Source organism: Microcaecilia unicolor, chromosome 4 (genome assembly GCF_901765095.1).
Source record: "Microcaecilia unicolor chromosome 4, aMicUni1.1, whole genome shotgun sequence".
Lineage (NCBI taxonomy): Eukaryota > Metazoa > Chordata > Amphibia > Gymnophiona > Siphonopidae > Microcaecilia > Microcaecilia unicolor.
In genome coordinates, this window is record NC_044034.1 from 169,762,347 (window position 1) to 169,778,480 (window position 16,134).

General features: G+C 41.4%; 1 protein-coding gene across 1 annotated transcript in view; it reads left to right on the forward strand.

Moving 5' to 3' along the window:
* Positions 1 to 16,134, forward strand: part of AGBL2 (ATP/GTP binding protein like 2) — a 262,082-nt gene that overhangs the window by 177,604 nt on the left and 68,344 nt on the right. Inside the window, exons 11-14 of the mRNA XM_030199493.1 lie at positions 5,168 to 5,298; positions 5,963 to 6,029; positions 8,189 to 8,284; positions 13,629 to 13,727. Coding sequence (XP_030055353.1) covers positions 5,168 to 5,298; positions 5,963 to 6,029; positions 8,189 to 8,284; positions 13,629 to 13,727 — 393 coding nt within the window. The remainder of the gene's footprint in view (positions 1 to 5,167; positions 5,299 to 5,962; positions 6,030 to 8,188; positions 8,285 to 13,628; positions 13,728 to 16,134) is intronic.

Sequence of the window (16,134 nt, forward strand, 5' to 3'; positions counted from 1 at the left end):
GACGTTTTCGGAGAGATTAGTCTTCAGGTGTCAACTGGTGTGCCAATGTTATATAGAAGCAACAAGTCCTAGAGGCCTGCGTGTATGCAGGTCCCTGGAGCACTTTTAGTGGTACCGTAGTGCACTTCAGCCAGGTGGACCCAGGCCCAACCCCCCTACCTGTAACACTTGTGCTGGTAAATGGGAGGTCTCCAAAACAAACTGTACCCACATGTAGGTGCCCCCTTCACCCCTAAGAGCTATGGTAGTTTTGTACTTTTGTGGGTAGTGGGTTTTGGGGGAAGGGGGTTGGGTGCTCAGCACCCGTGGTAAGGGAGATATGCATGTGGGAGCGTTGTCTGAAGTCCACTGCACTGACCTCTAGGGTGCCCAGTTGGTGTCCTGGCATGTCAGGGGGGTGAGTGTACTACGAATCGTGACCCCTCCCACGACCAAATGGCTCAGATTAGGACGTTTTTGAACTGGGCGTTTTTAGTTTCCATTATCGCTAAAAAAAACAAATGCCCAGCTGAAAAACGTCCATTTTTTCGAAAATACGGTCTGTTTCGCCTCTTCACGTACCCATTTTCGGACATAGACGCCCATGGAGATAGGCGTTCGCGTTCGATTATGCCCCTCCACATGATCTTAGGGAGCCAGTTTAAAAACAACCACTATCCAACTGGATCTCATGTTGTATCTCATTCTGTTATACACTTCAGGGCGTTTCTCCACCTGGACACATAGGAGGACACCAACTTTGAGCTAAAGCTACCTTGGTTGCAAATCTCAGATCCAGTTCCATAACATACATTTGCAAAGTAGCCAAATGGGCTTAAACACACACCTTCACAAAGCATTATTGCCTAGATCATTCATCAATAGAAAATGCAGTGTTTGGTCAGGTAGTCCTGCACAACCTATTTGCATTTTGATTCCTCACCTTTTCATTTTTTTTTTAGAGATTTTGCTGTACTACCCAGTTCTTTGGCCACATTACAGTCACTTCTTGACCAAGGTGATTAGCTTGCCGCCCTAGACCTAAAGGATGCCTACATCTCCATTCCCAAACACTCCCATCACTGGCAATTTCTGCATTTCACTTTTCTTAAATATCACTATCAGTATTGAATGCTTCCTTTTGGACTTTTATCTGCACCTAGAGTCTTCAAGATATGCATAGCAGTAGTCATTGTCCATCTGGCAGGAAGTATCACTTTGTAGACCCATATCTTTATGACTGGATTATATAATACAGTATAATACATTTCTTATATTTTGCGATTTCCAGAGTCATGGTTCATCATGGATTACATCAAAGAAGCCAGTCAATTACTGGGAAAGTTTGACATGAATAATTCGTAAGATAAGACTAAATTAGATTTCCAAAGTATTAGAAAGCAAAAAAAGTTTTCCATTTTTTCCTAAAAGTTATATAGTGTGATTCAAACCTGACATCCTTAGAAAGCAGAGTCAAAATTTTAGCTGCTTGATATGAAAATAAGGAGGAAAAAATCCATTTATATTTGACATTACTTTTCAAAGCCTGTCTCCAAGAATGCCTCCCACTATGTGCATATCTATACCTGCATATAGGGTGCACAGTTTTATAAAACTCTGTTTTTATGGGTAATGCACTCTTTGGACTGAATTCAATAAATGGTGCCTAAAAAATTAGCACTGAAAAAAATAGTGCTTAGCGCTATTCTATAAACGGCGCTTAAAGTAAGGCGCTGTTTTAGCACATAGAGCCTAAAACTGTGACTACACTTAGACATGCAGACGATGTCCAAACTAACTCCTTTATTGTAACGTCCAAGATTCGACAAGAGTCGTATTTTGGCCCACAAAGGCCTTCCTCAGGTGTCTCAAACACATATATACAGGTTAAAATCAATATTAATATAAGCAAAATATATATAGAAGATTATTTATTTATACTGGCAAATGTAAAACAAACAAATAAATGTATAAGTGACATATGTTCTTAACATAAATATATGTTGTGGTTCAAAAAATATGAAACAAAAAATATAATAATAATAATAATATGTAAAAATGGCTTTAAAGTACATAGGAAATAAACAAATACAAGTATATAAAATAAACATGGAGGTCCAAGTTAGTAACTTTAATTGGATGTATGCTTATATAAAGCTAAGCTTAATGTGATACAGGTGATGTTTGATATCTGAAAAAGGGGGGAGAAAAATGTTTGAAATATTGGCAAATAAATAGGAGTGTTATACCCTTCAGTTGAATAAATAGAATAACAAATATAAATGTACACATCTCCCACACCTTCACTCAGATCTATTTTTATAATATCTGCTTGCTTATACTTCTACTATATCACTCAAAATCTCTATTTAACAACAAGTAACTACTTTTATAATATCTGCTTGCTTTAAACTCTAATATGTTATTTAACATCTCTATGTAACAATAAGTGATTACGTTCTAATCTATTACCACCAAGAACGATACATTGTAAGCCACATAGAGCCTTCAAAGAGATGGGATAATGTGGGATACAAATGCAATAAATAAATAAATAAAATAAATATGGACTTGATATAGATGTTGCATATTGAGAGATACAGTGGGGGAAATAAGTATTTGATCCCTTGCTGATTTTGTAAGTTTGCCCACTGACAAAGACATGAGCAGCCCATAATTGAAGGGTAGGTTATTGGTAACAGTGAGAGATAGCACATCACAAATTAAATCCGGAAAATCACATTGTGGAAAGTATATGAATTTATTTGCATTCTGCAGAGGGAAATAAGTATTTAATCCCTCTGGCAAACAAGACCTAATACTTGGTGGCAAAACCCTTGTTGGCAAGCACAGCGGTCAGACGTCTTCTGTAGTTGATGATGAGGTTTGCACACATGTCAGGAGGAATTTTGGTCCACTCCTCTTTGCAGATCATCTCTAAATCATTAAGAGTTCTGGGCTGTCGCTTGGCAACTCGCATCTTCAGCTCCCTCCATAAGTTTTCAATGGGATTAAGGTCTGGTGACTGGCTAGGCCACTCCATGACCCTAATGTGCTTCTTCCTGAGCCACTCCTTTGTTGCCTTGGCTGTATGTTTTGGGTCATTGTCGTGCTGGAAGACCCAGCCACGACCCATTTTTAAGGCCCTGGCGGAGGGAAGGAGGTTGTCACTCAGAATTGTACGGTACATGGCCCCATCCATTCTCCCATTGATGCGGTGAAGTAGTCCTGTGCCCTTAGCAGAGAAACACCCCCAAAACATAACATTTCCACCTCCATGCTTGACAGTGGGGACGGTGTTCTTTGGGTCATAGGCAGCATTTCTCTTCCTCCAAACACGGCGAGTTGAGTTCATGCCAAAGAGCTCAATTTTTGTCTCATCTGACCACAGCACCTTCTCCCAATCACTCTCGGCATCATCCAGGTGTTCACTGGCAAACTTCAGACGGGCCGTCGCATGTGCCTTCCGGAGCAGGGGGACCTTGCGGGCACTGCAGGATTGCAATCCGTTATGTCGTAATGTGTTACCAATGGTTTTCGTGGTGACAGTGGTCCCAGCTGCCTTGAGATCATTGACAAGTTCCCCCCTTGTAGTTGTAGGCTGATTTCTAACCTTCCTCATGATCAAGGATACCCCACGAGGTGAGATTTTGCGTGGAGCCCCAGATCTTTGTCGATTGACAGTCATTTTGTACTTCTTCCATTTTCTTACTATGGCACCAACAGTTGTCTCCTTCTCGCCCAGCGTCTTACTGATGGTTTTGTAGCCCATTCCAGCCTTGTGCAGGTGTATGATCTTGTCCCTGACATCCTTAGACAGCTCCTTGCTCTTGGCCATTTTGTAGAGGTTAGAGTCTGACTGATTCACTGAGTCTGTGGACAGGTGTCTTTCATACAGGTGACCATTGCCGACAGCTGTCTGTCATGCAGGTAACGAGTTGATTTGGAGCATCTACCTGGTCTGTAGGGGCCAGATCTCTTACTGGTTGGTGGGGGATCAAATACTTATTTCCCTCTGCAGAATGCAAATAAATTCATATACTTTCCACAATGTGATTTTCCGGATTTAATTTGTGATGTGCTATCTCTCACTGTTACCAATAACCTACCCTTCAATTATGGGCTGCTCATGTCTTTGTCAGTGGGCAAACTTACAAAATCAGCAAGGGATCAAATACTTATTTCCCCCACTGTAGATATATCTCTCAATATATGTTATATCTATCTCTCAATGTGCAACATCTGTATCAAGTCCATATTTATTCAACTGAAGGATATAACACTCCTATTTATTTGCCAATATTTCAAACATTTTCTTCCCCCTTTTTCAGATATCGAACATCACCTGTATCACATTAAGCTTAGCTTAATATCAGTATACATCCAATTAAAGGTACTAACTTAGACCTCCATGTTTATTTTGTATTTGTTTATTTCCTATGTATTTTAAATTCATTTTTATATATTATTATCATCATTATTATTATATTTTTTTATCTGTTTCATGTTTTTTTAGTACCACGATATACATTTACATTAACAACATATGTCACTTATACATTTATTTGTTTATTTATTTATACTGTGTCAAATGTAAAACAATCTTCTATATATATTTTGCTTATATTGATTTTAATCTGTATATGTGTGTTTGTAAACTCCTGATGAAGGCCTTTGTGGGTCGAAACACGACTTGTGTTGAGTCTTGGATGTTACAATAAAGGCGTTAGTTTGGACATCGTCTGCTGCTCTTTCTTTTGTCACCTTTGTTGTGACTGATTTGTTTGTGTGTCTACAAGGGTCACTGTTCTTCTGTTTTCCTGCTGTACACTTAGGCATGACCATTTACACCAATAAAACCTTGGTGTAAATCCCCTATCCCCGTTATTCTATAAGAATGCACATAAATTGTGGGAACGCCCACAATCCGCCCATGACCCTCCCATGGCCGTGTGCCCTTTTTGGACTCAGGTACAGATCCCATGCCTAAATTTATGCACATAAATTTTAATTAAATCCAATTAGTACCAATAATTGCTTGTTAAGAAACCAATTATCGGCACTAGTTGGCTCATTATGCAGTAAAATTGCACGCCCAAATTTGTGTACCCAATTTTTAACAACTTTTATAGAATTTGTGGGTTTACATGCAGAAATGACTTTAAGAATTACTCTCCCTTTTCCACAGGTAACCCATTGCTTGTTAGAGCTGCAGAAGCTTCTTCGAGAAAACATCTGTCGAAAACTTCAGAATACTGAAAGAGACCTAGACTCTGACATGTGTTTAAATGACATCTCCCTTTCGGACATTGAATCAAGGTAAAAGATTCCACCTCAAGGGCTCCAAATACCCCAGAGTATTGCCAGCTCCTTCACTAGTGAGTCTCTGTGGCACACCCAATCTCTGTTGTCAGAGTTATTTTTGTAATATAATTGTTATAAGGTTTCACATAATAAAGTTCTCCAATTAAGTTAATAGGTTTCACGATGTATAGCACCAGCCTCTATAATAGAATAGACACCCCTGATGGTGGGCTATGTTGAGGAGAGATCTAGCAAAGCTTGAAGAATGGTCCAGAAATTGAGAGCTAAGATTCATTGCTAAAAAATGCTGCAAAAACCTGAGGAAACAGTACAATATAGAGAGTGAAGTACTTCTGCACATGAAAAAAGAGCAGGACTTGGGGGTGATCATATCTAATGATCTTAAAGTGGCCAAACAGGTAGAAAAAGTGCCGACCAAAGCCAGAAAGATGCTTGGGTGTATGAGAGGAATGGCCAGCAGGAACATGGAGGTGATAGTGCCTCTGTTTAAGTCTCTGGGTAAGGCCCCATTTAGACTACTATATGTGCACAAAATGGCATTAATACAGAGTATTGTAACACCCTGTTTGCACCAGCTCTGACAGACATAACCACTTAGACTAATGTTAGCAATAGTGTGGATATGTATAAATAACTTCATTGGTTTTCCTTGAAACAGTACAAGTGGCTCTAACAGTTCTGAGTCTGATGGGCCCCCAGCAAACTTACTGCAAATTTCAGAAAAGGTAAGGGTCTGCACTTAGCAAATGACAAAATCAATAAGTTATATCAAATAAGCAATGGTATAGTGACTGGGGTCTTTGTAATTAACAAAGTGACACAAATAAATGGATCTATGATTATGTATAAGAATAGACATATTTACAAAACATTAAGTGGGTAATTACTGAGCCACAGAAAAATGTCACATTTGACTGTAGCCTGATTTATTGTGGAAGTCACTAACCTGCAATAACCAAGTACTAGGGTTTGTAACTCTCACAGTAAATGAATAATGCAAATTGCGACCAACATCGTAAGTTGCATTATTCTACTCTGTGGGAGCATTGGGCCATGCTCCTAAGGATGTCTTAAAGTAGTGGTCTTCAACTTTTTCATATAAAGGGCTGCAAAGTGGATACGAAAAAGCTCCGGGGGCCACCAAAAGATTTTAGGCTTACACATATAATTTTAAATAATAATTTTGATTCTACAAGGACATAGTTTTGAAAAAATCACTTTATTTCGGCTTATTAAAAGTTGCAAAACCATAAATGAGACTCCTGAGTATCAGGAGAGACAGGAAGGGGTTGGAGAGTTAGTAAAGTGAGCAAATGAGTGCAAACACTTATCTGTGCTCATGACACCACCCACATTCTACCCAAACTCCTCTCTGGAGCATTCGAACTCTACTGGTACACAAAAAAATGAAAGTGGTCACCTGAAGGATGCGGCACCATTGAGAAGCGGGTAGAGAAAAGGCCCTGTGAAGCTTCGCTGGGTAGTGTGTGCCTAATATTGACACATGTGGATTCATGCATACATGTGTGTGCATGCACGTCAGTTTTACCATGCATGGCACGCAAGCATACACAACCCAGAGGAGCTTTGCAGGGCCTTTCCTCTGTCCACTTCCCGATGGTGCTACATTCTTCAGATGAGCCAATTTCATTTTTTTTGTTTTAGTTATGGGACTGCAAAAGTGTCTCCTGGGGCTGCATGTTGGAGACCGCTGTCTTAAAGGGACCATTGTTCCAAAAGTGCTGTGTAAACCCGCCCCCCCCCCCCCCCCCCCCCACACACACACACTCAGAACCTGCTGTAGTTTTCTTGATGTCTAGTGGCTGGGGCATGACAAATCCCCAGTCACACCGCCCCATTGGGCTTTAGGTGCAAAATGTCACCAGTTGACCTCTAGTAGTAGTCTTATGGTACTACCATTATGGGTCAAGTTTCTAAATAGAATGTGTAGGGGATTTTAAATGTATGATTTTGATTTTGTTTTCTTATTGTAATTGCTTTGATATTACGCAATATAAGCTGGGATAGTAAGTATTGGTATGTAAATAGGCAGTTTTCAACGTAACAGAATGTGCTTATTTTCACTTTGAAAACTGGTGCAAAATCTATGGGTAAGATGTACTTGTGGCCTTCACAGCATACAGGCAATATGAGCGTTGCCCTATATAAAGCAATTTCAAAAGCCATTTGTGTAGTTCCAGACATTTGCTACATTTTCAGAGGTATTTTTTAAATTTGTTTTTATTGATTTTTTCCCCAAGAGGGAGGATAAGAAAAGTGAAATTTTACATAAAATAAACAGAATTGTTTCAATATATTTGAAATATATATACAGGTATTCACCAGCTTCAGAATGTATTAAGCAGTACCTGAATCAGGGTAGTACGGGGTCAGCACTTTATATCTTGATCCCAGGGAGAGAAGTAGGAGTACTGCAGGATGCATGCTGCCAGTTGCTAAACAAAGCCTGCTCTTCAGTTTCTTTCCACTCCTGGCATAGCCTAATGATTAAAGTAGTGGGATGAAAATCTGGGGAACTTGTGACCCTGGGCAAATCACCTAACCCTCCATTGCCTAAGGTACAAAAAAAATTAGATTGTGATCCCACTAGGGACAGAGAATGTATCTGTATAAAATAAATGTAAAGCACTTTGATTGTACCACAGAAAGGTGGTATATTGAATCCCCTTACCCCCTCCTGCATATGTCAGCAGCTCTTCCTCTCTGTGTATCAGCAGCCGCTCCTTTTCCTTCACTATATGCCTCCTATTTAGAGAGGAAACATGGTTGACTTTTTCTCTTCGTGTATGTGGGCCCATTTTATTAGAAAGAGCATAGGAAGTGTGTACATGTCTCATGATGGTTTTTCCTTTATGTTCTTAAGTTAAAAAAAAGAAAATGCTTGAAGACAAGAAAAGAAAGAAACAAGTTACTTTTGAATCAAAAGTTCCAGAAGCCAAAATCTCCAGAAGAAAAGATGGTATGATATATTGAATGAAAGAAGCTAGTTAGTACTTTATGGTTACTGGAGTCTCATCTGCTGCAATTTTCAAGCAGCCACCATAGATACAGACTTTGCAAATGGTTTTATTGCAGATACTGTAGGTCATTTTTTAAAGATAATGAGCAAGTGCAAAGTACATAAGTTAAAAACACTGTTGCACTTTTTACTTGCTGTTCATATGTGGGGTGGAGAGGGAAAAATAGAGCAGATGGTTTTGCTCCCTGGAATACCCACAGGAACACCTCTTTTTAGCATGGCTAAAAATTATTGTTCTATGGAAAGCTGCAAACACTTTTAGCTGCATTTAAAGAGGGCAATAGTCAATCAGATATTTTACCTAAGTACCATAAATGCCTTTGAAAGTTGCCTTTAGCATTAGTTATACACTAGTCCAGTGGCATAGTGACAAGATTGTGCACTGCCGTATATGGAGGACCTGACCTTATTTAAAAATGTATATTTTATTAACGTTTTCAAACACATAATTAAATTTCCAATAAAAAACGTTTTAAAAACACAAATAAGCACAAGTAGTGCAGCTGAAGAGAATTTCAACAATCAAAATGTACATAAACTAAAGGATTACTAATTTAGGATGGGGTGATTAATAAATTTAAATAAGTACATAACTCTTTACAGTTAGAAAGTACTTCCTAATATCTAATTTCAGTTGTCCCTGCTGCACTGTTTACACATTGAGCTTGCTATTCAAAGATTTGTCAGTGTAACAGGTGGTTAATAAATCTTAATAAATTCCAATATATAAACTGCAGAAGCTACCCAGACAAATCCCATCTTTGAAAAATGTCCCCTCTTCCCGGCAGACTGTATAAAGTTGGTTGGTTAAAAAGGGAAGGGGAGAGAGGCGTGCTGGGGGCATGATTTAAATTTACCCAGACAGCATTCATGTATACCCAGTTCAGTCAGAGAATAGAATATGGTTAAAATTACCTGGAGACTCAGATTACTTATCAGGCTATTGACCCCTCCACCTTATCATCTACTATCTCTAATCTCCTCCCCTCCATCACGTCCTCCGAAACTGTCGACAAAGCGGTCTCCGCTTACAATAGTGCTCTCTCCTCTGCTTTGGACACCCTCGCGCCATCCATCTCCCGTCCCACAAAGCGCACCAATCCCCAGCCCTGGCTGACTCCTTGCATCCGTTACCTTCGCTCCTGCACCCGATCCGCTGAGCGCCTCTGGAGGAAATCTCGTACCCTTTCAGACTTCCTCCACTACAAATTCATGCTATCCTCCCTCCACTCCTCCCTATTTTGTGCAAAACAGGACTATTACACCCAATTGACCAATTCTCTCAGCTCCAACCCTCGTCGCCTCTTCACCACCCTTAACTCCCTCCTAAAAGTGTCCCCCGCTCCTACTCCCCCTTCTCTCTCTCCTCAATCACTGGCCGACTATTTCCGCGACAAAGTGCAAAAGATCAACCTTGAGTTCACGACCAAGCCACCACCTCCTCTTCACCCTTTAACCCTCTCCCTCAACCAACCTACCCAGGTCTCTTTCTCCTCTTTTCCTGAGATCACCGAGGATGAAACTTCCCGCCTTCTTTCCTCCTCGAAATGCACCACCTGTTCCTCTGATCCCATCTCCACCAACCTACTCAACACCATCTCCCATACTGTCACCCCCGCCATCTGTCGCATCCTCAACCTCTCTCTCTCCACTGCAACTGTCCCTGACACCTTCAAGCACTCCGTTGTCACACCTCTCCTCAAAAAACCTTCACTTGACCCTACCTGCCCCTCCAACTACCGCCCCATCTCTCTTTTACCCTTCCTTTCCAAAATACTTGAGCGCGCCGTTCACAGCCGCTGCCTTGATTTTCTCTCCTCTCATGCCATCCTCGATCCACTTCAATCCAGTTTTCGCCCTCTGCACTCGACAGAAACGGCACTCTCTCTAAAGTTTGCAATGACCTGCTCCTGGCCAAATCCAGAGGTCACTACTCCATCCTCATCCTCCTCGATCTTTCCGCCGCGTTTGACACTGTCAATCACGATTTACTTCTTGCCACGCTGTCCTCTTTTGGGTTCCAAGGCCCTGTCCTCTCCTGGTTCTCCTCTTATCTCTCCCACCGCACCTTCAGGGTACACTCCCATGGATCTTCCTCCACTCCCATCCCACTATCTGTTGGAGTTCCCCAGGGATCAGTTCTTGGACCCCTTCTCTTCTCAATCTACACCTTTTCCCTGGGCTCGCTGATCTCGTCTCATGGTTTTCAGTATCATCTTTATGCTGATGACACCCAGCTATACTGTACCTCTCCACACCTGACATCACCACGGAGACTCAGGCCAAGGTATCGGCCTGTTTATCCGACATTGCGGCATGGATGTCCAACCGCCACCTGAAGCTGAACATGTCCAAGACCGAGCTCCTCGTCTTTCCTCCTAAACCCACTTCTCCTCTTCCTCCACTCTCTATCTCAGTTGATAACACCCTCATCCTCCCCGTCCCATCTGCCCGCAACCTTGGAGTCATCTTCGACTCCTCCCTCTCCTTCTCTGCGCATATCCAACAGACTGCCAAGACCTGTCGCTTCTTCCTCTTCAACATCAGCAAAATTCGCCCTTTCCTCTCTGAGCACACCACCAGAACTCTCGTCCACGCTCTCATTACCTCTTGCCTTGATTACTGCAACTTACTCCTCACCGGCCTCCCACTCAGCCATCTATCCCCCCTTCAATCCGTTCAGAACGCTGCTGCACGTCTTATATTCTGCCAAAACCGATATACTCATATCACCCCTCTCCTCAAATCACTTCATTGGCTTCCGATCAGATATCGCATACAATTCAAGCTCCTCCTCCTTACCTACAAATGCACTCAGTCTGCGGCTCCTCACTACCTCTCCACCCTCATCTCCCCCTATGTTCCCGCCTGTAACCTCCTCTCACAGGACAAAGCCCTTCTCTCAGTACCCTTCTCCACCACTGCCAACTCCAGGCTCCGCTCATTCTGCCTTGCCTCACCCTATGCCTGGAACAATCTTCCTTTACCCATACGCCATGCCCCCTCCCTACCCATCTTCAAATCTCTGCTTAAAACTCACCTTTTCAATGCTGCCTTCGGCGCCTAACCGCTCGAGAAATATAGAATGCCCCAATCTATCCACCCTATCAGATTAACTGTTCACTCGTCCTCTAGATTGTTCACTTGTCCTTAGATTGTTCTCTTGTCTTTTAGATTGTAAGCTCTTTGAGCAGGGACTGTCCTTCTATGTTTATATTGTACAGCGCTGCGTAACCCTAGTAGCGCTTTAGAAATGTTAGTTAGTAGTAGTAGTAGTAGTAGTATCAAGTTAAGTTAGGCCACACATATAATGTTTCTAAAGTAGTAGGGAGCCTCTGCTTTTGAAGGGGGACCTCACTTTAGATTATCAGTCTCTGTTTAGGTTCCTTCTTGGTGGGGGGGGGGGTTGTTAAGTGCTGAATTCATCATTTAATGCAATACGCATATCAGAGAAAACAAAAAAACACAAGCAAAAGACTCTGATAGTAAGGCAAAAATACCCCAGTATAAAAGTTCTCTTGCATGCACTTCTGGTGTTTCTGGATCTCTTTTTTTTCTTCTTCATATTCATTTTCCTAGTAGCCATGAATCGGACTTGCATCATTTACGCAGTATCGCCCATATCAGCTACTCTGCTGAGATCCTTAGCTATACTTTTGACTTCTTTCTGCCTTGATCACTGTAACTCTCTTCTATAGCATTATCAAGTCCCAAAGTGTTTATCATCTGCATTCCCAGAGTGCTGTTTCTTCAAGTTTGAATAGAGAGATGTGGTAGCCGTGTTAGTCCACTTTTAAAGGTAATCAATAGAAATAAAACATGGAAAAGAAAATAAGATGATACCTTTTTTATTGGACATAATACATTTTTTGATTAGCTTTCCAAGGTAGCCCTTCTTCGTCAGATCGGAAAGTTTGAAAAAAATGGAACCAATATTATCCTATTCTGTAGAGAATTTAACTGCTTTTTTAGATTCTCCATCTCTCCTTGTTTGCAAGTCCTCCATAAAACTGTTTATTTCTACCTCTTTAATTTTATTTCTATATATCACTGTGCCTATTCCCTCTGGTTTTCTAACTTTATCTTTCCTCTAACAACAGTTTATTGCTGATCGCTCTTTTGTAGTATCCTCTGCCTACAATGACCTGTTGCCTTTCCATTTCTTCTTTTTTTTATTTACCTCTTCTCCCTTGCCTGTACTTCTCAGGTCACCTACATTAAAAGGATTGATGCCTACAAAAGAAGACAGTTGGGTTTGGATTTTAGTTTTAATTACTTACCTTTTAAAATCCCAAGCTCAAGACAAGTTACAGTTCAGGAACCACTGTTATTTCTCTACCCAAGTGTACTTACAATCTAAGTTATATGAGGGCAATTCTATAACAGTGTGCCTATATGTAAGTGCCTAGAGGATGCCTAGGTAGTGCCAATTCTATAAGGTAAAGTAGGCACCTATTTTTTTTAATAGAATAGTAGCACAGCTGGGTATATGCATGCATATAATTGAGCCATAGAGCTGGGTTAAATGATCAAGCCTAAATGCTGGAGAATCACACATAACTTAAAGTATTCTGTAAAGTGTGTGCATAAGGTGAGTCTCACCCAGACTCCACGCATGTATATGCCCACTTGTCGAATATGCACCATGTAAGATATGCGCATATTTACAGAATAGTGCTTAAGTGGATTTTTGGCATTTACATGATATTTGGCACTTAAATGTTAGCACTTTATTTAGGGGTCCTTTTACTAAGCTACGGTAAGCGCTAGTGTGCGCTTACCACAGCTTAGAAGGGCTTATTGTGGGACATGCTCAGGCATGCTGCTGTAAGTTCCAAATGTGCATGTGCTACCTGCACTCTAAAAAATATTTTCTACTTTTTGTTGAGGGGACGTATCTGGGGGGGTGGTGGAGACTGGGCATGCCTGTGCTAATCAGTTAGCTTATCTATATTACGGTGTGCCAACTGATTAGTGTAGGATTACTGCGTGAGCTCTTACCACCTAAAAAATGGGTAGCAGTAAGTGCTCACACTGTAAGGGTAACATTAGCGCATTGGCTGTCAATACAAAAAATAGAAAATCAACCATTTTACTGCTGCGATAAAAATAGTCTTAGCACATGGGCAAGATTAAGGGCACACTAAGGCCACTTTCTACCACAGCTTATTAAAAGGAGCCCCTATAGAATTGCCCCCCATATGTGTTGCCCAAGGTCACAGGGAGCTGCTCTAACCAGTAAGGTACTCCTCCATTCTTGTAACAATATTATTCACTTGCATAGGTCCAGAAACGACTTTCATTTTCCGAAATCATCCAAGAGCCAGTTCTGCCTGATCGTGGTGCAATTCAGCTCAGTCTGATCAAGAACTGCAGAAAAAAGGTAATTGAAAACATTTAAATGTGTATTTTGGTTTCAGGATTTGAGGTTTCTGTGTTCATGAGAAAAAATGCATATACTTCTGCCATTGATTTTGACATGAGATGAAAATAGCAGCTTTATTAGACAAACTCAGAGGACTCAAAATGGGCTGTGTTTTGGCAAACTTGCCTGCATCAGGGGTTGTTCTCAGGCATAAGCTGTAGGCTGTAGAATGACAATTTCTAAATGAAATCCAAATATCATCCCAAACAGCATCATCACATTTCCAGGCTAAACCAAGAAGCTTATGCCTGAGAATGACCCCCTGATGCAGGCATGTTTGCCGAAACATGGCCTGTGTCGGGTCCTCTAAATTTGTCCAATAAAGCTGCTATTTCTGTCCCACTTCTGTGGCTGACATCATTGTCTTTGTTGGTCTTCTCGACATAGTGTTGTGGATTCCGTCTGGTGCTTTGTGATTGTTTTCAATATGCCAGTGATAAAGGTACGATGGAAAGGAGGCGCCTACTGTCCTTATCAAATATGTACCAATCAGGTCCAATCTAGGTGGCTATTTCTAGATGTACAGGTATAGAATTATCTCCACAGGTTGTGTGTGCATATTTTTATGCACATTCAGTAGGGGGATAATTTTATAAAGTCTTTTTTGCACATATATTCCAGTATACATTGGTAAAATTCCCCTGTGTACAAGTATGTGCAGTGACAGGAATGCATGTGCTGGTTGTCAGCCTGGTGCTTTAAAAACAAGACTGCTCTCACTTATATTTCATGTTTCTTCTCTAAATGAGAGACGTATTAGAGTTCTAGGGGAATCTTAAGTTTGTCAATCATGGTGGTATTGTGTATAGTTAATGAATGTATTAAGTTAATTTTTTTAATTGAACTCATTTTCATTTCTTTATGTATTTCTATTTATTACCTTTAAAAGTGGACTAATACTACTACCACACCACTTTATTTACCCACTGATTTGAGTGTAAGCAGGAAGATTGATCATAATTATTCTACAAGTCGTTGGTGAGGCCCCACTTGGAGTATTGTGTTCAGTTTTGGAGGCCATATCTTGCTAAAGATGTAAAAAGACTGGAAGCAGTGCAAAAAAAAGCTACAAAAATAGTATGGGATTTGCGTTGCAAACCGTACGAGGAGAGACTTGCCGACCTGAACATGTATACCTTGGAGGAAACGAGAAACAGGGGTGACATGATACATACGTTCAAATATTTGAAAGGTATTATTCTGCAAACGAACCTTTTCTAGAGACGATGAAGGTGGTAGAACTAGAAGACATGAATTGAGGTTGAAGGGGGTAGACTCGAGAGTAATGTCAGGAAGTATTTTTTTCACGGAAAGGGTGGTAGATACGTGGAATGCCCTCCCGCGGGAGGTGGTGGAGATGAAAAGAGTAATGGAATTCAAACACGCGGGGGATAAACACAAAGGAATTCTGTTTAGAAGGAATGGATCTACGGAATCTTAGCAGAGATTGGGTGGTGACGCCGGTAATTGGAGAGTAAAACCTATGCTGGGCAGACTCCTGCAGTCTGCGCCCTGATCGTAGCTGAATCGATATGGATGGGCTGGAGTGTAAATTTTAAGGAGCTTCGACGTTAGCTTCAAAACTTTTAGTACAGGAACAGTGCTGGGCAGATTTTTACGGTCTGTGCCCTGAGAAAGGCAGGGACAGATCAAACTTGGGTATACATATAAAGTATCACATACAATGTAAAATGAGTTTATCTTGGGCAGACTGGATGGACCATTCAGGTCTTTATCTGCTGTCATTTACTATGTTACCACGTTACTTTATGCAACTTTAGTGTGGGCCAGTGGTGTATCCATTCAAGGTGTGTGTGTTGCAGTATGCACCCCCTGTCAGACAGTTTATCTGCATTCTCCCTCCTGCCCTCCATGGCGGAGGGGAGGAGGGAGAATGCAGATAAACTGTCTGACATCTCTCCCTTCTCTTCCCAGCAAAGCTCTGCAATTTCCCCCCTGTGTGCTCCTCCACCCACACCTTCAAATTTCTTCTGTTCTAGTCTTCACCCGGGCAGCGACAGCAGCACTCATAGGCTGCCTGCTCCTGCACCTGCACCGGAACTTTCTCTCACTCTGAACCATCCCACCCCGTCTGACATGACTTCCTATTTTGTGAAGGGTGGGACGGTTTAGAATGAGAAAAAGTCCCTGTGCAGGTGCAGACAACCTATAAGTGCCACTGCATCTGCCCTGTCAAGACGAGTGGAAGTGATTTGAAGGTACGGATGGGGGAGGGGTGTGGGGGGATGGTACAGGGACCAGGAGACGTATCCCCTGTGAAAAATTCCTGGATATGTTGCTGGTGTGGACATGTATGAGGACAGATTTTAGACAGCACAGTCTATCATGGTTTACAAACATAAAA